This window comes from Oncorhynchus nerka, linkage group LG20 (genome assembly GCF_034236695.1).
Source record: "Oncorhynchus nerka isolate Pitt River linkage group LG20, Oner_Uvic_2.0, whole genome shotgun sequence".
Taxonomy (NCBI): Eukaryota; Metazoa; Chordata; class Actinopteri; order Salmoniformes; family Salmonidae; genus Oncorhynchus; species Oncorhynchus nerka.
This window is the reverse complement of record NC_088415.1, coordinates 80,954,784-80,978,617: the sequence shown is the minus strand read 5'-3', so window position 1 is coordinate 80,978,617 and position 23,834 is coordinate 80,954,784. Positions and strand designations below refer to the sequence as shown.

Below are 23,834 nucleotides of genomic sequence, written 5' to 3'. Positions count from 1 at the left end.
TCTCGTCAATTCTCTTTAAAAATATATATCCTTAACTGTAACTCTAACAAATAATATGCTTCATTATCTAAATATTGAAAGGGTGTGGGCAACAGAGAGGAACAAAATGGTGCAATTTGAGGAGATAGGTGTGAAAACAGCTGGGTCTGGGTAGGTTTGATGTATGTCTGTTGTATTTTTTTATATCTTTCTTTAATTAGGCAAGTCAATTAAGAACAAATTCTTATTTACAATGACGGCCTAACCCGGTCAAACCCGGACAACTGTGCACCCCCCTATGGGACTCCCAATCACTGCCAGATGTGATAGAGCCTGGATTCGAACCAGGGACTGTAGTGACACCTCTTGCACTGAGATGCAGTGACTTCGACCACTGCGCCACTCGTGAGCCCTTTTACTTGTGTATGTTTTGTAATGTTAAAAAATGTAAGAAAGAAAGAGGGGAATGGAGGATACAGAGAAAGAGAAAGAGAGAGATGGAGGAGCAGATATCAGGTATAGAAAGCAGCAGCCATGCTAAACAGTCACACAGAGGAGAGTAGTGGAGAGCGCCTACGTCTTTCCATCAGAGGAGAGTAGTGGAGAGCGCTTACGTCGTTCCATCAGAGGAGAGTAGTGGAGAGCGCTTACGTCGTTCCATCAGAGGAGAGTAGTGGAGAGCGCCTACGTCTTTCCATCAGAGGAGAGTAGTGGAGAGCGCCTACGTCTTTCCATCAGAGGAGAGTAGTGGAGAGTGCCTACGTCTTTCCATCAGAGGAGAGTAGTGGAGAGCGCTTACGTCTTTCCATCAGAGGAGAGTAGTGGAGAGCGCCTACGTCTTTCCATCAGAGGAGAGTAGTGGAGAGCGCCTACGTCTTTCCATCAGAGGAGAGTAGTGGAGAGCGCCTACGTCTTTCCATCAGAGGAGAGTAGTGGAGAGCGCCTACGTCTTTCCATCAGAGGAGAGTAGTGGAGAGCGCCTACGTCTTTCCATCAGAGGAGAGTAGTGGAGAGCGCCTACGTCTTTCCATCAGAGGAGAGTAGTGGAGAGCGCTTACGTCTTTCCATCAGAGGAGAGTAGTGGAGAGCGCCTACGTCTTTCCATCAGAGGAGAGTAGTGGAGAGCGCTTACATCTTTCCATCAGAGGAGAGTAGTGGAGAGCGCCTACGTCTTTCCATCAGAGGAGAGTAGTGGAGAGCGCCTACGTCTTTCCATCAGAGGAGAGTAGTGGAGAGCGCCTACGTCTTTCCATCAGAGGAGAGTAGTGGAGAGCGCCTACGTCTTTCCATCAGAGGAGAGTAGTGGAGAGCGCCTACGTCTTTCCATCAGAGGAGAGTAGTGGAGAGCGCCTACGTCTTTCCATCAGAGGAGAGTAGTGGAGAGCGCTTACGTCCTTCCATCAGAGGAGAGTAGTGGAGAGCGCCTACGTCTTTCCATCAGAGGAGAGTAGTGGAGAGCGCTTACGTCTTTCCATCAGAGGAGAGTAGTGGAGAGCGCCTACGTCTTTCCATCAGAGGAGAGTAGTGGAGAGCGCCTACGTCTTTCCATCAGAGGAGAGTAGTGGAGAGCGCCTACGTCTTTCCATCAGAGGAGAGTAGTGGAGAGCGCCTACGTCTTTCCATCAGAGGAGAGTAGTGGAGAGCGCCTACGTCTTTCCATCAGAGGAGAGAGTAGTGGAGAGCGCCTACGTCTTTCCATCAGAGGAGAGTAGTGGAGAGCGCTTACGTCTTTCCATCAGAGGAGAGTAGTGGAGAGCGCCTACGTCTTTCCATCAGAGGAGAGTAGTGGAGAGCGCCTACATCTTTCCATCAGAGGAGAGTAGTGGAGAGCGCCTACGTCTTTCCATCAGAGGAGAGTAGTGGAGATCGCCTACGTCTTTCCATCAGAGGAGAGTAGTGGAGAGCACCTCCGTCTTTCCATCAGAGGAGAGTAGTGGAGAGCTCCTCCGTATTTCCATCAGAGGAGAGTAGTGGAGAGCGCCTACGTCTTTCCATCAGAGGAGAGTAGTGGAGAGCGCCTACGTCTTTCCATCAGAGGAGAGTAGTGGAGAGCGCCTACGTCTTTCCATCAGAGGAGAGTAGTGGAGAGCGCCTACGTCTTTCCATCAGAGGAGAGTAGTGGAGAGCACCTCCGTCTTTCCATCAGAGGAGAGTAGTGGAGAGCTCCTCCGTATTTCCATCAGAGGAGAGTAGTGGAGAGCGCCTACGTCTTTCCATCAGAGGAGAGTAGTGGAGAGCGCCTACGTCTTTCCATCAGCTGAGCAGAATCTCTCCCTTCCCTCTATCCATCCCGCTCCCTCCCCCTCTCCCTCTTCTTCCCCCCTCCCTTCTGCATGTAGCTGAGACATATGAGTGGGTCTCCTGGGTCTGGCTCACTGCAGTGTATGGAAGGGTAGGGCTGCTGCCTGTACAATGTGCTGAAGAATGGTGCACCAGGAGAAACGTGTTTACCAGGTGTGTGTTTGTATGGTGTGTGTATGTTCTTGTAGTATAATGTGTTTACATGTATTGAAATACTGTATGTTAGGTTCATATAGCTATGTTAGGTTAATATAGGTATGTTAGATTAATCTGTGGGTTATGTATTTATGTGTGTGTGATTGTATCACACCAGGGTGTGTCCGTGGGTATATTTGACAAGATTGCACGTCTATTTCCGACTACATATATTAGCCTGTAGTTTTTGGTTTGCCATCCTGTCTGTGTACATTTCTGCTGTTTACGTTGTTTGGAGGTGTGTATTTCTGTGTATGTGCTAGGTGTATGTGTACGTGTGAGGTATGTTCGTGTTTCGCCTAGGTGGTGTGTACATTTTGGTGTGTACATTTTGTACAATGCGTGCGACTTTGTTTGAGAGTATGTTAATGCCATGCTTTTTACAGTTAAGACATTCAGTATCATATACCAAAAACATCATACAGTGTGTGTTGTTTATGTTTCATATGTGGTGTAGATGTAGATGTGGTGTAGATGGTCTATCTACCCAGTAAGACAGTACCTGGCTGTGTGTAGATGGTCTATCTACCCAGTAAGACAGTAACTGGCTCGGTCTCCAGTGTGAGGAGACTAGAGGGGGTGGAGCGTTGGCTGCTTCTTCTACAATGGGAGCGTCCATCTGTGATTTATGACGTTACATCACAGCACCATCTAATCACTATGTGTGTGTGTGTGTGTGTGTGTGTGTACACAGCTGATGTGGCACAGTCTACAAGTGGGCTTGAGGAAGTGTGGGTAGAGTCTAAATGTGTGTGTGTGTGTGTGTGTGTGTGTGTGTGTGTGTGTGTGTGTGTGTGTGTGTGTGTGTGTGTGTGTGTGTGTGTGTGTGTGTGTGTGTGCGTGCGTGCGTCTGTGTGTGTATGTGTAACATACATGTGTGCATACGTGTGTGATGTCCCAAACTGTGAGTGGCCCTGTGTTAGGAAAATTATGATTAAATGACTGAACAAATCATTTTAAATGGAACTGTAACTAAGTAAACTTATACTCTGTTTTATTATATCTGATTAACAATATGAGTTCATAAGAAGGGATTGTGTGACACAGACAAGGAGTAATTAAAGTTAATGAACACCATTCCAACTTGGAAGAAAGAAATGGGTTGTGGATTAAGTAAACAGATAAGGTAGTTAACCTATGGTTGAACAGACGAAACTTAGCTCTGGGGTGTTTTAGATAAGGCTGTGAGTGCATTCCTAGGTTTGCTGTTAATTAGAACTGTCAGCTAAGTGGTGATCGATAATGTTGAGGGGTCAGAAGTTATTTCAGTTGTGTTGTGTGTCCTGTGTATGTGCTGGGGGGGTCAGAATGAACTCAGCTGTGTTGTGTGTCCTGTGTATGTGCTGGGGGGGGGGGGGGGGTCAGAATGAACTCAGAATGAACCTTTAAAGTTCCCTTTGTCTCGGTCTGGAGGAGGAGATTCTGTTAAGCAATGAAATGACGTCATGTTATTGTATATAAACTGTTGCTCGTGGTAACGTGGCAGTGCGCGCCGAGAATAAATTATGTTACCTATTATTGATAAGACCGGTCTCTGTCTATTTTATGCAAACAAGAATCTTACAAATTCTCATAAAATAGATTAAGGGAATTCAATTAATGAAAACACATTGGTATAATTAAATTACAGCAACACCTGAGGGATGTGGGCGCAGTCACAGACTGTAAACATAAAATCTGGAAAGGAAAGTCATGTTTACTGTTGCATGATGCATTTCCATTGGACCTCTATCTGTGTGGTTGCAGAAGCAGGCCTCTATGAAGAAAGGATCTGTATGTCAACCTAAAAGCTATTTGAACAGAAAGAACAGAAAAATAGAGATACAGGTAGATCAAAAAGTAGTCAGACATGGGAGATGGGACAGACCAGGTAAAGAGAGGAAGAGGAGAGAGTATATGAGAGTTAAGATGACACAAGATATTAAAGACGAGGACAAAGAAAGATGAGATAAAATCAATGCGAGGTGACTGGACATTCATCTCTGTGTGTGTTCCGCCTGGCTGCGTTGCTCTTTCCCTTCTCTCCACGACTCACTGAGTCCGCAGTGATTTAGCATCCCAGCCAGTCAGACTCCATTAAAACGCTCCATCCATCCCTTCTTCTTCATCCTCCCTCCATTCCTCCACCCATCTCTTCTCTTTGTGTGCTTGTATGACCATACCCCAACTCTACATCTCTCTATTCCCTTGGTTTAAGCAATAGTATACTAAGTGCTATTCGTTGTTATACTGACTATAGTTTTCACATTTTATTTAATTGGCCCACCTACTATATATTTTAATGTTTTAGGCTATATTTTAATGTTGTCCAGTCATCTTAGTTTTCTATGCCTCTTAAAAATGCCAATGAATTAAAATCCTTCGTCTTTATCATTGGGTTGATGCCTGTTTTTATCATCAGGATTTTTACTTCAGATTTATTGTGGTATTGTTGTATTTTCTTCGATATGCCTCCACTAGGCCCAGAGGAATGACAGAGAGTCCATCAGGCAGAAGCTAGCCTTTGGCAGTTTCTATGACGACGAGGAGCCAGCCATCTACACCAGCTGCAGCAAGAATGGCATTTCCTCCCGGTGGGTTTGTCTGATGGTGATAATGCATGAGTATACCAGATAGTGTGCGTGCATGTGTCTGTCTGCTTGCTTGTGCTCTTTATCTGAAATAGGTTAGGTTCATTTGGAATTTGGAGTTTAATATAGTGTGTGTTGTACTATTATGAAATATGGGATCGCCTATAGTTTTAGGACAGTTTTAGCTGCTGCGGTGTCAGTATGCGATAATAGCGCCATACTAAAAATATTGAGTCAGTTGTGTTGCACCCTTTCCACCACTAGATGGTGTGATGCTGTGGAGCTCAGTGAGTGGTTGACGTACTTTCTAGCGGAAGAGAACTAGGCACAGGTCTAGGATCAGCATTCCTTCTGTTAAAAACTGATAATCGTCTCTAGGGGTAGCCTCATTCTACTCCTTGAATAGAGAGCAAGAGGGTAGAAAAATCAATACACCCCACTCCCTATTTTTTAAATTTTTGGTGCGGGACCATTCTGGTCTACTTATTTCCCCAGGACAAAACATCTCAGGGGCGAACGAGAGGGGACAATAAGAGAGTGAACGTTATTTATAATAAGGTTTACATGGAGAAAATCAGACCTCTCTGAAATAGAAATGGATAGCCCTCCCTTCAGCAAAATATATTTTCCCTAAACCCTCCCTGAAGCTTAAAAACAAATGACCCTCCCCTATACAAAAAATAATAATAAAACATCAAGTGGATAGCAGAGAACATGCTTACCGTTTAACCTCACTTCTTAGACAGACCAGAGCCGTAGATATGCAGTTTTAGAAACTGTTCTTTATCCTGTAAGCATTAGATGGCAGCGCACAAATTTTGATAGAGCAAAGAACTGCAGGCCAGAAGGTTTTGGGTTTGCAGACAAACCATGGACAAGATTAGGGGTGGAAATATCTCCTTTATAGTAAAAGCATTGCTTGAATCTATCATCGTGTTTGCAGGTCCGAGAAAAAAATAGCCTTTTATAAAAATGTCATGCAATTCTATGCCATGTACATATTAGCTGATTTTTTAAAATTACCACACAAATTATCGAAATTACAGGCTAAGAATGGACGGAGAGATAGGCCTGTGTGTTCATTTGATCATATTTCTTAATGCCAAATCAGTGTGTCGTGTTTGCAACGAAACTGTCCCTTTTTGCAAATAATTTAATCTGAGACGTCATTAGGAATCTGAGCATGGTACTTTAAAAAATTAGGCCTATCTTTCCACCCCACACAGAGTAGGCCTACTGACGGAAACAAATGTAAGCATTAACTGCTGGCTAACGTTACTCTTCTTCTGTTGCTTAACAAAACAAGAGAAGGTCACAAGTGTTTCCCTGAAAGCTGTCTGGGTTAAAACATACTCCAGGCCTGTTGTACAGGAAGTGAATACCTTAATGATAGTGACATAATTATAATACTCCCAAGCAAAGTCCATGTTTTGTCTCCTCGGCTATAGAAGGTTGTAGCTCAGCATCTGAAAGAAACAAAACAAAATATCCCCATATGCATCCGAGTCACGTCTTACCGGGGTCTTTTACAGCTTGTTTCTAGCATAAAGCATTGCGGGCTAAAGCACTAATGAGATCTGTTTTATTTTCTTCAAAACTAACAAGGGGTAGGCCTGTACATTTTAAAATGTTCTTTAACTTTACAGCCCTTCACCGACAAGGAGGTAGGCCATTTAAAGAGTGTATGGCGGGTGGAGGTATTGACCGACAAATCTATGGATATAACAGTTTATAGCCTAATTTAATCTGTAAAACAGGTAGACCGACCTCATATTTCGTAAATAGGAAGAAACAGGCTCCAACACAAAGCCCTCTTGTCGTTAGTAAAGTCTAACTAAAATTAAGACAGTTTAAATGAATTATGCCTACTGGAATTGGACTACTTTCAGCACCATGAGCGGTCCATTTCGGATTCATTGTGCTGCGGCTGCTGCTTCAAGTTTCAGCACCACAATGTACGTTACTGAAATCTGGCTTAATTGTGAGGTCAATAACTCTGATAAATGCATCAATGGCAAGAAACATCTTGTTTTTATTCAAATCAGTTTTAGTTAGTAGCAAGCTATCAAAGTAGTTATCTTCACCTCTCCTTCTCAAACTGAACAGAACATAGGCTATAGACTAGTCTGCACGCAAGATAGTGCATTTTTTTTAGACTAGGCCTAATCATCAATTATTTTCTGGAGAAGCCTTTGACTCTACTCCTGAACTGCAACCGTAGGCCTATAAAGCACAGCCATTGGTTAGGCACAGAAAACATTTTTTTTGATCAGGAAGAGCAAACAGGCCAGGGCTCAGGGTTGTAATGTCCAATGCAGCCTAGTTTTATTTACACCATCCTAGCAGCTATCTTAGAAATACAACTTTGCTCTGTGCTTCTCCGAGCATGCACTTCGTAGCCTATAGGCTATGGATCATTTGATTGAGACCACACTAAATAGCCTATAGGCTATGGATCATTTGATTGAGACCACACTAAATAGCCTATAGGCTATGGATCATTTGATTGAGACCACACTAAATAGCCTATAGGCTATGGATCATTTGATTGAGACCACACTAAATAGCCTATAGGTGCACATGATAGCAGAGAATCAGAGATGAGGGGCGGCATTGGGCACACATCGATATAAATATCCTAATAAGCAACTAATTCTAAAACACTGAGAAATATAGACATTCCATCAATTACAATTACAAAATACTAAACCCTCCCCTTGACTGAAATGTAATAAGCGATGACCCTCGCCCATTTTCCTCCAGGTAACCATGCTGTAAATTCCAATCCCTCCCTAAGTAGACCAGAGCCAGGTGTTACATCTCTCACGTGAGCATGCTAGATATTATGGAGGATCCATAAACACACAGGAAAAGCATGTACACAGAACCAAAATATAAACACAACAGTTTTGCACCCATGTTTCATGAGCTGGAATAAAATTTCCCAGAAATATACCATACGCATAAAAAGCTTATTTCTCTAAAATTGTGTACACAAATTTGTTTACATCCCTGTTAGTGAGCATTTCTCATTGGCCAAGATAACCCATCCACCTGACAGATGTGGCATATCAAGAAGCTGATTAAACAGCATGATCAATACACAGGTGCACCTTGTGCTGGGGACAATAAAAGGCCACTCTAAAATGTGTAGTTTTGTCACACAACACAATGCCATAGGTGTCTCAAGTTTTGAGGCAGCGTGCAATTGGCATGCTGACTGCAGGAATGTCCAACAGAGCTGTTGCCAGAGAATTGGATGTTTATTTCTCTACCTAAGCCGCCTCCAACGTTGTTTTAGAGAATTTGGCAGTACGTCCAACTGGCCTCACAACCGCAGACCATGTGTAACCACGCCATCCTAGGACCTCCACATCGGGCTTCTTCACCTGCGGGGTTGTCTGAGACCAGCCACCTGGACAGCTGTTGAAACTGAAAAGTATTTATGTCTGTAATAAAGCACTTTTGTGGGGAAAACCTCATTCTGATTGGCTGGGCCTGGCTCCCAAATACCCTCCCAGGCCCACCCATGGCTGCGACACTGCCCAGTTATGTGAAATCCATAGATTACGGCCGAGTGAATTTATTTCAATTGACTGATTTCCTTATATGAACTGTAACTCAGTAAAATCGTTAAAATTGTTGCATGTTGCTTTTATATTTGTGTTCATTATAATTACCAAGCCATTGAGCGAGTTACTTCCGGGCAACAACAGAACCACTGGCCTAAGGGTTAGGGGGAAGTTTGGGATTGGCCCTTTGTCTGGAAGCAGCAGATGCCTTTTTTTAAATGTATATTCATGTCAGAGTGTTAGTTTATCCTCCCTGAAATGAGTCACTTAAGCGGAGAAAATCCCACAGGGGGAGACAAGAAAAGGTATAGAGAAAGAGCTTCCCGGAAAGCTACATTGTTTTCTCTGTTTTTCACCCAGTAACAGTAACACCAGAACTTCATTCTAAAGGGCAAGACGAGAGTCATTGACTGTAAATGGCTGAACGGGGAAGCATACAGATCAAATCAAATCAAATCAAATGTATTTATATAGCCCTTCGTACATCAGCTGATATCTCAAAGTGCTGTACAGAAACCCAGCCTAAAACCCCAAACAGCAAGCAATGCAGGTGTAGAAGCACGGTGGCTAGGAAAAACTCCCTAGAAAGGCCAAAACCTAGGAAGAAACCTAGAGAGGAACCAGGCTATGTGGGGTGGCCAGTCCTCTTCTGGCTGTGCCGGGTGGAGATTATAACAGAACATGGCCAAGATGTTCAAATGTTCATAAATGACCAGCATGGTCGAATAATAATAAGGCAGAACAGTTGAAACTGGAGCAGCAGCACAGTCAGGTGGACTGGGGACAGCAAGGAGTCATCATGTCAGGTAGTCCTGGGGCATGGTCCTAGGGCTCAGGTCCTCCGAGAGAGAGAAAGAAAGAGAGAATTAGAGAGAGCATATGTGGGGTGGCCAGTCCTCTTCTGGCTGTGCCGGGTGGAGATTATAACAGAACATGGCCAAGATGTTCAAATGTTCATAAATGACCAGCATGGTCGAATAATAGTAAGGCAGAACAGTTGAAACTGGAGCAGCAGCATGGCCAGGTGGACTGGGGACAGCAAGGAGTCATCATGTCAGGTAGTCCTGGGGCATGGTCCTAGGGCTCAGGTCAGTTGAAACTGGAGCAGCAGCATGGCCAGGTGGACTGGGGACAGCAAGGAGTCATCATGTCAGGTAGTCCTGGGGCATGGTCCTAGGGCTCAGGTCAGTTGAAACTGGAACAGCAGCATGGCCAGGTGGACTGGGGACAGCAAGGAGTCATCATGTCAGGTAGTCCTGGGGCATGGTCCTAGGGCTCAGGTCCTCCGAGAGAGAGAAAGAAAGAGAGAAGGAGAGAATTAGAGAACGCACACTTAGATTCACACAGGACACCGAATAGGACAGGAGAAGTACTCCAGATATAACAAACTGACCCCAACCCCCGACACATAAACTACTGCAGCATAAATACTGGAGGCTGAGACAGGAGGGGTCAGGAGACACTGTGGCCCCATCCGAGGACAGATGTAATAAGCATACAGCACATGCACACACTGATCGATGTAATCTTCTCACACTGACTTATAAATACTCATCAGCTCATAGCATAGTGCAAACACACAAAAACAAATGCACAATGTCACTTAATAACCTGCCCAGGGACTGTGGTTGAAAATGAGCCGGGCTGGCTAAAACCGGCACTTTTACTGAAACGTTGATTAATGTGCAGTGTCCCTGTAAAAAATCAAATGAACTCAAACTTCAAATGACACAAATGTCACACACTAAAATACTGTGCATTCACACGTAACCACTGAACCCACAAACCCAAAGCATACTACACCCACACACTAGGTTTATGAGTATAGACACACAAGGTTACGCCATGCCTTCAGAAACGGCAAGTCTCTCTGACGAGTGAACTTGAGTACCTACACCTACACATTTTCCTGGAAAAGTGGTTGGTGTTTATCCTAAATAAAGGGGACCGCCCCTTTTCAGTCCAGTTTAGGGAAGTGCTCATCTGTCTGTGGTCAAGCTACTGGAAATAAAGAAGTGTTGCCTCTTTCTGTCCACTGTTCCTATTGAACATTCTCTAGTCACATGACCCTTAGTGGAGGTCAAAGTGTACCTACCGGTACATTGTAAAGTGGAAATTCCAATGCTAACAGGCTTTTAGGGGTTGAGTGCGGTTCCTATTCCTACTTTGAAGCAAGGAGTCTAGGTTTCAACCAAATTCTCACATCTTGTTTAGTGAGAGCTTCTTGAATGAATGACGTATGGACTGTTATGATAACTGAAAGTCTTGCTTACTGAAGGTGACTGAGAGTCTGTTTGACTCGTCATCACTGTGGCTGAAAGATTTAAATGGTTCCAATTATTATGTAATTTTATGGGTCTGGTTGTTTAATTTACCTTTTTGTTATTGCTTGTGACGATATATGATGTTACCAAACGAAACCGCACAATGCCCAAGGTAACATAGTAAACAAAAATCCGGGACACTCAAGATAGTGTAATATGTTACTGTTGGCATGGTTGCATAAGACAGAAGTTAAATACAGCAAACTTCTAGCAACCCAAAAGTTGTGTGTTCGAATCTCATCATGGACAACTTTAGCAGTTTAGCTAATTAGCAACTTACTACTTTTTAGCCACTTTGTAACTATTTAGCATGTTAGCTAACCGTTTCCCTAACCCTAACCCTAACCTTAACCCTTTAACCTAACTCCTAACCCTAACTCCTAGTCTAGCTAATTTTATCCACCTAGCTAATGTTAGCAACAACATTTCGGGAATTCCTAAAATATAAAATATCAAACGTATTGCCAAATTCATAACATATTATATGAATTGCAATTCGTAACATATTATAGTTAATGGATGATGGACATCCACAAATTAATACATACCATACGAAACATAGCATATCATACTAAATGGAGGGAGATCAATTCACGTTGACTGTGTTACGTTTACCCCTGAGTCCAGGTTGCACACAATCCCTTCTGCCCTCATTCACTCCCCTGTGTGGATCTGAGTGAAGGGAAGGGGAAAGGGGGATACCTAGTCAGTTGTACAACTGAATGCCTTCAACTGAAATGTGTCTTTCGCATTTAACCCAACCCCTCTGAATCAGAGAGGTGCGGGGTCGCTTTCTTAATCGAAGGCTATGTTGTCGGGGGCTAACTGCCTTGTTGGCAGATTTTTCCACCTTTCCGGCTCGGGGATTCAAACCAGTGACCTTTTGGTTACTGGCCCAATGCTCTTCACAGCTAGGCTACCTGCCGCCTCCATGACTGGGTTACTGGTGTAAAAGCAATAGCTCCACCTTTCATGTTTTTTGAAAGTCAGACCTCAGATTAGCAAAGGACAGTGAATGAAATGCAGCCAGGATTTGTAGAGGTTATATGGATCAGGGGTGGGGTTATATGGATCAGGGGTGGGGTTATATGGATCAGGGGTGGGGTTATATGGATCAGGGGTGGGGTTATATGGATCAGGGGTATGGTTATATGGATCAGGGGTAGGGTTATATGGATCAGGGGTGGGGTTAAATGGATCAGGGGTAGGGTTATATGGATCAGGGGTGGGGTTATATGGATCAGGGGTAGGGTTATATGGATCAGGGTAGGATTATATGGATCAGGGGTGGGGTTATATGGATCAGGGGTGGGGTTATATGGATCAGGGTAGGGTTATATGGATCAGGGTAGGGTTATATGGATCAGGGGTGGGGTTATATGGATCAGGGGTGGGGTTATATGGATCAGGGGTAGGGTTATATGGATCAGGGGTGGGGTTATATGGATCAGGGGTGGGGTTATATGGATCAGGGGTAGGGTTATATGGATCAGGGGTAGGGTTATATGGATCAGGGGTGGGGTTATATGGATCAGGGGTAGGGTTATATGGATCAGGGGTGGGGTTAAATGGATCAGGGTAGGGTTATATGGATCAGGGGGTGGGGTTATATGGATCAGGGTAGGGTTATATGGATCAGGGTAGGGTTATATGGATCAGGGTAGGGTTATATGGATCAGGGTAGGGTTATATGGATCAGGGTAGGGTTATATGGATCAGGGGTAGGGTTATATGGATCAGGGTAGGGTTATATGGATCAGGGGTAGGGTTATATGGATCAGGGGTGGGGTTATATGGATCAGGGTAGGGTTATATGGATCAGGGTAGGGTTATATGGATCAGGGTAGGGTTATATGGATCAGGGGTAGGGTTATATGGATCAGGGTAGGGTTATATGGATCAGGGGTAGGGTTATATGGATCAGGGTAGGGTTATATGGATCAGGGGTAGGGTTATATGGATCAGGGGTGGGGTTATATGGATCAGGGGTGAGGTTATATGGATCAGGGGTAGGGTTATATGGATCAGGGGTAGGGTTATATGGATCAGGGGTAGGGTTATATGGATCAGGGTAGGGTTATATGGATCAGGGGTAGGATTATATGGATCAGGGGTAGGGTTATATGGATCAGGGTAGGGTTATATGGATCAGGGTAGGGTTATATGGATCAGGGGTAGGGTTATATGGATCATGGGTAGGGGGATCAGGTAGGGTTATATGGATCAGGGGTAGGGTTATATGGATCAGGGTAGGGTTATATGGATCAGGGGTAGGGTTATATGGATCAGGGTAGGTTATATGGATCAGGGGTAGGGTTATATGGATCAGGGGTAGGGTTTATGGATCAGGGTAGGGTTATATGGATCAGGGGTAGGGGGTAGGGGTTATATGGATCAGGGGTAGGGTTATATGGATCAGGGGTAGGGTTTATGGATCAGGGGTAGGGTTATATGGATCAGGGGTAGGGTTATATGGATCAGGGGTAGGGTTATATGGATCAGGGTAGGGTTATATGGATCAGGGGTAGGGTTATATGGATCAGGGGTAGGGTTATATGGATCAGGGGTAGGGTTATATGGATCAGGGGTAGGGTTATATGGATCAGGGGTAGGGTTATATGGATCAGGGGTAGGGTTATATGGATCAGGGGTAGGGTTATATGGATCAGGGTAGGGTTATATGGATCAGGGGTAGGGTTATATGGATCAGGGGTAGGGTTATATGGATCAGGGGTAGGGTTATATGGATCAGGGTAGGGTTTATAGGGTTATATGGATCAGGGGGTAGGGTTATATGGATCAGGGTAGGGTATGGATCAGGGGTAGGGTTATATGGATCAGGGGTAGGGTTATATGGATCAGGGGTAGGGTTATATGGATCAGGGTGGTTATATGGATCAGGGTAGGGTTATATGGATCAGGGGGGTAGGGTTATATGGATCAGGGGTAGGGTTATATGGATCAGGGGTAGGGTTATATGGATCAGGGGTAGGGTTATATGGATCAGGGGTAGGGTTATATGGATCAGGGGTGGGGTTATATGGATCAGGGGTGGGGTTATATGGATCAGGGGTGGGGTTATATGGATCAGGGGTAGGGTTATATGGATCAGGGGTGGGGTTATATGGATACATTTGGAATTGAGCGATTATCTCGCCCCCTTGCTTCATCTAACTGTATGCCTCTCCCTCCTGCTCTCCTTTTTTCAGGCTGTGATTTGATTTTTCAATCTATCTCTCCCCCTCTCCTTTTCTATCTCCTGTCTATCTCCTGTCCCTCTCTCTCTCTCTCTCTCTCTCTCTCTCTCTCTCTCTCACTGTCAGGCCTCAAAGTGGTGTGAATCTGCAGGTGTGTTTTGTGAATGACAGCAACAGTGACAAGGACAGCGATGCAGAGGACAGCAGGACAGAGACCAGCCTGGACACGCCTCTGTCACCTGTGGTACACGCTAAAGATGTAGATGTGTGTGTGGCGTGTGTTCTCATTCACACAACTGATACTTTGGAACCTGACATAACAGGACTTAACAGGAGAAAAATAAGCTAATTGACTGTGGAATGTGTGTGTGAGCACACACACCAATGTGTTTGGGTTTGATGACTATGAAGTATGCATGTATTTACATTACAATCTATGATTCTGTATAACTAGCACGTGTATGTGTACTTACTGTGGTGTATGTGGGCGTCCATCCAGAGCAAGCAGAGTTCATCCCTGTCGGACCGGGACACGGGAGAGGAGGACTCAGACCCCCTGGAGGATTGTGGCTTCTGGCGGGTGCAGCGGCGGCTCCAAGAGGAGGCACGGGTGGCCCTGGCGTTGGCTCGCCCTATGGCCCGCATGCAGGTAGAGGTGGAGAGACAGATCCAGATCCACCGCCGCTCGCCTGTCGCCGACCTGGTCAGTGTGTGTGTTGTAGACCTGTCATTTCTGATAAGTTGACTTGGCTGGAGAGAGAGGACACTTGAGGCCATGGTGCAGTCAGAATAACACATTTAATACCTAGGGTGGTGTAGCGGTCTAAGCCGCAGCTTAAGGCACACATGTCTAGTGTTGACATAGGTTAGAATCCAGGCTACTGCCATTTGACACAACCTCTATCTTTCCCCATGTCAGAAAAATATGTATTTAGAATTATTCTGGGTACATGCATTTACATGAAATATGCAAGATGCGAGATCAAGTTACATCTTAGATGCAAGGGCATAGTACAAAATGAATAGCATGGTATTTCCGTTTACAGTTGTTGGTGTTAAAAGCACTTGCTAAAAAGCCCTATAATGTAATGGCTAAGAAGCCAATTATTCTCAAGATCAGATGTTGGTTGAAATGAAACTGATACCACTTTCAGTCAAACAATGAGAACAATGAGACTTTTTCATGTTTCCTGGTACAGAGAGTGAAATTCTGCCGTCTCAGCCAGTTCCAGATTGGATTGTCATGAGTTCCTGAGGCCTTTGAGAACTCTTTCCTGTGTGATCTGAGGCCCAGGGTGATGGAAAAACACTTGTACTTCAAACCATTTGAACTTACACTACCGTTCAAAAGTTTGGGGTCACTTAGAAATGACCTTGTTTTTGAAAGAAAAGCACATTTTTTGTCCTTTAAAATAACATCAAATTGATCAGAAATACAGTGTAGACATTGTTAATGTTGTAAATGACTTGTAGCTGGAAACGGCTGATTTTTAATGGAATATCTACATTATTGTACAAAGGCCCATTATCAGCAACCATCACTCCTGTGTTCCAATGGCACGTTGTGTTAGCTAATCCAAGTTTATAATTTTAAAAGGCTAATTGATAATTAGAAAACCCTTTTGCAATTATATTAGCACAGATGAAAACTGTTGTACTGATTAAAGAAGCAATGAAACTGGCCTTCTTTAGACTAGTTTCTTCTGAAACTCGTCAGTCTATTCTTGTTCTGAGAAATGAAGGCTATTCCATGCAAGAAATTGCCAATGAACTGAAGATCTCGTACAACGCTGTGTACTACTCCCTTCACAGAACAGAGCAAACTGGCTCTAACCAGAATAGAAGGAGTGGGATGCCCCGGTGCATAATAAGAGGACAAGGACATTAGTGTCTAGTTTGAGAAACAGACGCCTCACAAGTCCTCAACTGGCAGCTTCATTAAATAGTATCCGCAAAACACCAGTCTCAACATCAACAGTGAAGAGGCGACTCCGGGATGCTGGCCTTGCTGGCCTTCTATGCTCGGAGTCGGGAAGCAAGTACAGGGAGTGAGTGTTTTAATAAATAAAACTATAAACACAAAACGCAAACAACGCCCCAACATGAAACAGAGTCAATAACACCTGAGGAAAGAACCAAGGGGAGTGACAGATATAGTGAAAATAATCAAGGAGGTGATGGATTCCAGGTTAGTGTCATGAGGTGCTGGTGCGCTTGACGATGGGGACAGGTGTGCGGGATAATCAGCACCCTGATGACCTAGAGGCCGGAGAGGGAGTATACGTGACATATTCCATTAAAAATCAGCCGTTTCCAGCTACAATAGTCATTTACAACATTAACATTGTCTACACTGTATTTCTGATCAATTTGATATTATTTTAATGGACAAAAAACATGCTTTTCTTTAAAAAACAAGAACATTTCTATGTGACCCCAAACGTTTGAATGGTAGTGTATGTGCAAGCAATTAACGTATGAGCAAGCAATTAACTTATGAGCAAGCAATTAACTTATGAGCAAGCAATTAACGTATGAGCAAGCAATTAACTTATGAGCAAGCAATTAACGTATGAGCAAGCAATTAACTTATGAGCAAGCAATTAACTTATGAGCAAGCAATTAACTTATGAGCAAGCAATTAACTTATGAACAAGCAATTAACTTATGAGCAAGCAATTAAGCAGGTTACTCTTATTATGATTGCAAACAAAGATAATTAGGATATGGTATCCGGATTGGATTGTCCTCCGTCCTCAGTATGTGTGACTTGTGTGTGTGACTATGTGTGTGTGACTATGACAGTGTGCGTGTGACTGTGTGCGTGACTATGTGTGTGTGACTATGACAGTGTGCGTGTGACTGTGCGTGCAAGAGGCCTGACAGGCAGCCGGGGCGGGACAGTGCGTTTATTAGCCTCAGCTGGTCGACCTAGTAATTTACTGGACTAAACTTTGTAGTCGACTTAGTGCTTTTTTGGAACAAGCTTTAGCACTTCTAAGAAATTGGTAGTTACCTAGATGTAATTTTTATATTTTCCCCACCCAAAGATTGTGGTGAATGAGTTGTAAATAGGACCATACAGTCATTGTGTGTCAGACCGAGCGAATTCCCCCCTGACTGGAGTTTTACTGAACTGTTGATGTGTATGTCAGTACCTAAACAAACAATGGTGAGATGATGGCATTTAACTCGCCCCGGTCTAAAGAAACTGCTCTAAGATCAGTATAACAGAAAGGATTGAATTATTTGCATATAGAGTGCATTCAGAAATTATTCACACCCCTTGACTTTTTCCACATTTTGTTGTGTTACAGCCTGAATTTAGAATGGATTAAATTGAGATGTTGTGTCACTGTCCTACACACAATACCCCATAAAGTCCAAATGGAATTATGTTTTTATTTATTTACCAATTCATTAAAAATCAAAAGCTAAAATGTCTTGAGTCAATAAGTATACAACCCCTTTATTATGGCAAGCCTAAATAAGTTCAGGAGTAAAAATGTGCTTAAGAAGTCACATAATAGGTTGCATGGACTCACTGTGTGCAATAATAGTGTTTAACATATTTTTTTACGACTACTTCATCGCCACACCACACACATACAATTATCTGTAAGGTCCCTCAGTTGAGCAGTGAATTTCAAACACAGATTCAACCATAAAGACCAAGGAGGTTTTCCAATGCCTCGCGAAAAAGGGCACCTAATGGTAGATGAGTAAAACATAAAATAAAAATCAGACATTGAATATCTTCCATCATCATGAAATTATTTATTACACTTTGGATGGTGTATGAATACACACAGTCACTACAAAGATACAGACGTCCTTCCTAACTCCCTTGTCAAAGAGGAAGGAAGCCGCACAGGGATTTCACCATGAGGCCAATGGTGACTTTAAAACAGTTACATGTTTTAAATGGCTGTGATAGGAGAAAACTGAGGATGAAACAACAACATTTTAGTTACTCCACAATATTAACCTAAATGACAGAGTGAAAAGAAGGAAACCTGGACTGGAAAAAAGTATTCAAAAACATGCATCCTGTGTGCAATAAGGCACTAAGATAAAACTGCAGAAAATGTGGCAAAGAAAATGACTTAATGTCCTGAATACAAAGCATTGTGTTTGGGGCAAATCCAACACAACACATCACTGAGTACCACTCTTCATATTTTCAAGCATTCTGGTGGCTGCATCAAGTTATGGGTATGCTTGTCATCAGCAAGGACTAGGGAGTATTTTAGAAATGGAATATAGCTAACCACAGGCAAAATCCTAGAGAAAAACCTGGTTCATTCTGCTTTCCAACAGACACTGGGAGACATTCATCTTTCAGCAGGACAATAACTTAAAACATAAGGTCAAATATACACTGGAGTTGCTTACCAAGACGACATTGAATGTTCCTGAGTGGTCTAGTTACAGTTGTGACTTAAATCGGTTTGAAAATCTATGGCAAGACTTGAAAATGGCTGTTTGATGATCAACAACCAACTTGACAGAGCTTGAATAATGTGAAAAATGATGTGCAAGTATTGTGCAGTCCAGGTGTGCAAAGCTCTTTGACATTAGAGAATTTTGTGCGTAAAATTGACAACAAAAAAAGACAATTAAATCCATTTCAATCCCACTTTTTAACACACAAAATGTGGAAAAAGTTGGGGGTGTGAAAGCACTGTAATCACCCTAACCTCAAAGGCCCAAATACAGTGCATTTGGAAAGTATTCAGACACCTTCACTTTTTCCACATTTTGTTACGTTTTAGAAATTTGTGCGATTTAAAAATATATATATATATATTTTTACACTGAAATATCACATTTACATAAGTATTCAGACCCTTTACTCAGTACTTTGTTGAAGCACCTTTTGCAGCGATTACAGCCTTGAGTTTTCTTGGGTATGACGCTACAAGCTTGGCACACCTGTATTTGGGGAGTTTCTCCCGTTCTTCTCTGCAGATCCTCTCAAGCTCTGTCAGGTTGGATGGGGAGGGTCGCTTCACATCTATTTTCAGGTCTCTCCAGAGATCTTCGCTCGGGATCAAGTCCAGACTTTGGCTGGGCCACTCAAGGACATTCAGAGACTTGTCCCGATGCCACTCCTGCGTTGTCTTAGCTGTGTGCTTAGGGTCGTTATCCTGTTGGAAGGTGAACCTTCGCCCCATTCTGAGGTCCTGAGTAGGTTTTCATTAAGGATCTCTCTGTACTTTGCTCCGTTCATCTTTCCTTTGATCCTGATTAGTCTCCCAGTCCCTGCCACTGAAAAACATCCCCACAGCAGGATGCTGCCACCACCATGCTTCACTGTAGGAATGATGACAGGTTTCCTTCAGACGTGATGTGTCACGAGTCCGACCGAGGGTGGCTTCCCTTCCCGGTCGGGTGGCGCTCGGCGGTCGTCGTCACCGGCCTATTAGCTGCCACTGATTGTCTTTCCTCCCCCTCCTTGTATGTTTATTGGTAGCACCTGTTTGTAATGATTAGTTGGGCTTCTTTAGACAGCCGGCCCGCCTGTTTGTTTTGCGGGATTAATTATTGTAACCTTCGGCTCTGTAGTAGAGGAAACGTGTTTGTTCCTGGTCATGCATTTTTCAGTTGTACATTTTTCATTCCCCGTGTTTGGGCCCGTTATTATTGTGAGCACCCTGTTGGTGCAATTAAAGAGCACAGCATTGCACTCTCTGTCTCCTGCGTTTGACTCCACACCCACGACACCCGGAGCATTACATGATGCTTGGCATTCAGGCCAAAGAGTTCAATCTTGGTTTCATCAGACCAGAGAATCTTGTTTCTCATGGTCTGAGAGTCATTTAAGTGCCTTTTTGCAAACTCCATGCGGGCTGTCATGTGCCTTTTACTGAGGAGTGGCTTCAATCTGGCCACTCTACCATAAAAGCCTGATTGGTGGAGTGCTGCAGAGATGGTTGTCCTTCTGGAAGGGTCACCCATCTCCACAGAGGAACTCTGGTGCTCTGTCAGAGTGACCATCGGGTTCTTGGTCACCTCCCGCCCCCAATTGCTCAGTTTGGCCGGGTGGCCAGCTCTAGGAAGAATCTTGGGGGTTCTAAACTTCTTGCATTTAAGAATGATGGAGGCCAGTGGGTTCTTGGGGACTTTCAATGGTGTAGAAAGTTTTTGGTACCCTTCCCCATATCTGTGCCTCGACACAATACTGTCTCTGACCTCATGTCTTGATTTTTGCTCTGAAACTAACTGTCAACTGTGGGACCTTATATTGACTGCTTTTTGCCTTTCAAAATCATGTCCAATCAATTGAATTTACCACAGGTGGACTCCAATCAAGTTGTAGAAATAACTCAAAGATGATCTCAAGGATGATCAATGGAAACAGGATCCACCTGAGCTCAATTTCGAGTCTCATTGCAAAGGGTCTGAATACTTACATAAATAAGGTATACATGTATCTGTTATTTATTTTATTTTTTTGCAAAAATTCCTAAAAAAAACTGTTTTGCTTTTTCATTATGGGTATAGTAGATTGAGGATAAAAAAATAAATACAATTTTTTAGAATAAGGCTGTAACATAACAAAATGTGGAGAAACTCAAGGCTGCACTGTATGTTGCCTTGTTTCTCTCTAAACATGACTGTACCTAATGTTCCCCTGCTTGTCTAGTTAATGTTCTAACCTTGTCCCCATGTCTGTTTGTGTGCAGCTGCCCCACCTGCCCCATATCAGCGAGGGTCTGATGAAGAGGAGTCTGAGGAGGGGAGACATGAGGGACATGAGCCTGGGCCAGCTTCAGGTCATCACCAACGACCTGCACTCGCAGATACAGAGTGAGTACACACATGTACGTATGCACACGCACCACCGGAGGCTGGTGAGGGGAGGACGGCTCATAATAATGTCTGAAATTGAATGACTGGAATGGTATTAAAACCCATAGAATGCATGTGTTTGATACTATTCCATTAATTCCTTTCCAGCCATTACTATGAGCCCGTCCTCCCCAATTAAAGTGGCCCCAGCCACCTGTGGTACACACCCAATCTACCTTTCATCACCACCATCATAACTCTGTTGTTCCAGGGGCTATGAGAATGTTAAGATAACGTTGTGGTGACGTTGCAGGCCTGAATGAGGAGCTGGTGCAGTTGCTGCTGATGAGAGATGAGCTCCATGTGGAGCAGGACGCCATGCTGGTGGACATAGAGGACCTGACTAGGTGAAGATCATATTGTACAATACTGTGAACATAGAAGCACACACACATACTATACATGCATTAAAAACACACACACACACACACACACACACACACACACACACACACACACACACACACACACACTTGTGCACCAACATCACTAATAGCACCACCATTAGGCCTCTGTAGTAACCTTAGTTCTGGAGGTCAAATGGCATGGAAAGTCTACGCTAAAATACAATCTTCTGAAAACAAACTAGTATTTTTTTAAAAGGATCTAATGATGATTTTTCATGCATTCTTTAATGTAACTGTTATCTGTTGTTCTTTCTTGTCACAGGCATGCTCAGAGCCTCCAGAGACACATGGCAGAGAAAACCCTCTCCAAATAAAACCCATAGTCACCTGTCCCCATCATCACCTATGTCACATGACAGCCAGAACCAACTCAGAGCAGTGGTCAACAACCCTGGTCCTGGAGACCAATAAGGCATGCAGGGTTTTGTTCCAGGACAGCACTTTCACACCTGATTTAACTGATTAATACATTTGATGACTAGGCAAATGGTTGATTCAGGGTTGTTTTAGTGCTGGAACAAAAGCCTGGATATGCTTTAACTCTCCAGAACGAGGGTTGTTGTCCACTGCTACAGAGGGACCAAACCCAACCGGGAGTCATACAAATCCGGGCCCCAGTCATAAACCATGTGTGGTAGTGACAGTTTGATCACAGAAGATGACTAGGGTTCTGTTTGTTGCCCCGCTCAGCCAGTCGTGGTGCTTTGTAGAATACTAAACACACATAGCTGTTTGTGCTGTTGCTAAGGAATTAGCTCCTAGGCTTCCCAGTGTATAAACATTGCGGCAACTACACAGATCTTGTATGAATAATTTATACACACAAATGGATGTAGTACAGCTGTTGTTGCATAATTCCACCTGTTTAAACATTCTGATGTATTGAAGCTTTACTGGTTGATCCTTGATTTTGCCAAATGTTTACAGACAGATTGCAATGACCTTACTTTTGTCTGCACTTTAAATTAAATGGAAGATAGGAGTCCTTTTGGTGTTTTTTGTGGCAGAGTTCAAATAATGGGGGTGCTTAACTAATATTGATACCCATATGTTCAAAATATTAACTGATTTTTAGGGCGCGACCAAAGGTCAGTATGTAATTCGATCCCTGCTTTGTGACCCAAATGCTACTCCACAGAAAAACAAATTATTTTAAGACAAAATATTATTGACAAAGTCAAATCTCAATGGTTAAGAACTAAAGATGTCTGAGCTGACTGTTCTTGACACTGGTAAAGTGATAGCTGGTCGGTCCGGACTAAATAAAAAACCCGTTGCTGAGCAGGAAAGAGACTTGGATGCCTTGTGGCCTGGTTCAAGATGGCATCTTTGTTCAGTATTATTAGTCCATCTTCAGCATTTAGAGAGTGTCATTTTCCATCAGCTCTTTTTATTTATTTATTATTCTCTGTCGTATTATACTAAGGTCCTTCAACTGTATTATGCTGCATTCTGAAAATGTTTTGTGTACAGAGATTAAAATTATAGATAAACGTTTGAAGTGCGTGTCTTTATTAGTTCAATGTTGTGTTCTTATGGTCAGTATTGATAGCCATCTGAACCAGTTCAACTGACAGTAGATGAGACAGTCCAAATGAATTAATTAATTGTACAGAAGGATGCTTGAGGGACCTAAGAAGGCTACATTAGCCTACATGTGCCTTGTAAATATATATAAACACATAAAACCTATAAATACAAACCAAACTACAAATTGGATAAGGTTAGGGTAGCCTACTAGCTATTTTCTTCTACGGGTGTTAACAATTACATAATTAAATTGGTATTAATGCTATGACATATCTGAATATAGGCAAGTGACTGTTGCATGTGTGTGCAAAACAGGCAGTTTCTTCCCTACTTTCTCATGTTGCACTACAATGCTCCAAACACTTATGTTATTGAGTTTTGGCCATAGTGAAAGCCCATACTGAATCATTACCTAGAACTAGGCCTAGCCAGCCACTAGAGAGCAGAGGAGGCGACCACATATTTTCTACCAAACTGTGAGAAACTGCTGTGGTTATAGTGGCCACAAAAAAAAACATCTAATACAATCAACTCAACTGCAGTTAATGTTAATTCCAGTTCCACTCTGGGAAAACGTTTCATTATATTGATATCACTGGCATCTAGGAAAATGACACACTGTGACATTGTTACCTGATTTACTTTCAATTTATATTTTCAAACATTGTTATTGTGGTAGGGAATTCCCTGCTCAGGAAAGTATAAAAACACTGAGAGATGAAGCAAGACACACAAAAGAATTAGGATAAACCAAGGATATACATTGTTACTACCATGATGCCAAACGCCAAGCTTTGTGAGTAATCTATAGCCTATATCTCTTTCTCTTCTAACAAAAGTATTGTTATTAAGTAGGTAGCCTATTTATTATTTGCTTAAAGTTAGAATAGGTCAGGTTATCTGG

At 43.1% G+C, this 23,834-nt stretch overlaps 1 protein-coding gene across 1 annotated transcript; it reads left to right on the top strand.

The window, feature by feature from the left end:
* Positions 1 to 2,326: 2,326 nt before the first annotated feature.
* zgc:153615 (uncharacterized protein LOC777747 homolog) lies at positions 2,327 to 22,897 on the top strand. Its single transcript, XM_065005846.1, has 7 exons — positions 2,327 to 2,433; positions 4,936 to 5,048; positions 14,265 to 14,382; positions 14,638 to 14,841; positions 20,828 to 20,951; positions 21,247 to 21,340; positions 21,663 to 22,897. Exons 1-7 carry the CDS (start codon positions 2,404 to 2,406, stop codon positions 21,712 to 21,714), a joined length of 735 nt encoding a protein of 244 aa, XP_064861918.1. The 5' UTR covers positions 2,327 to 2,403; the 3' UTR covers positions 21,715 to 22,897.
* The last annotated feature ends 937 nt before the right edge of the window (positions 22,898 to 23,834 follow it).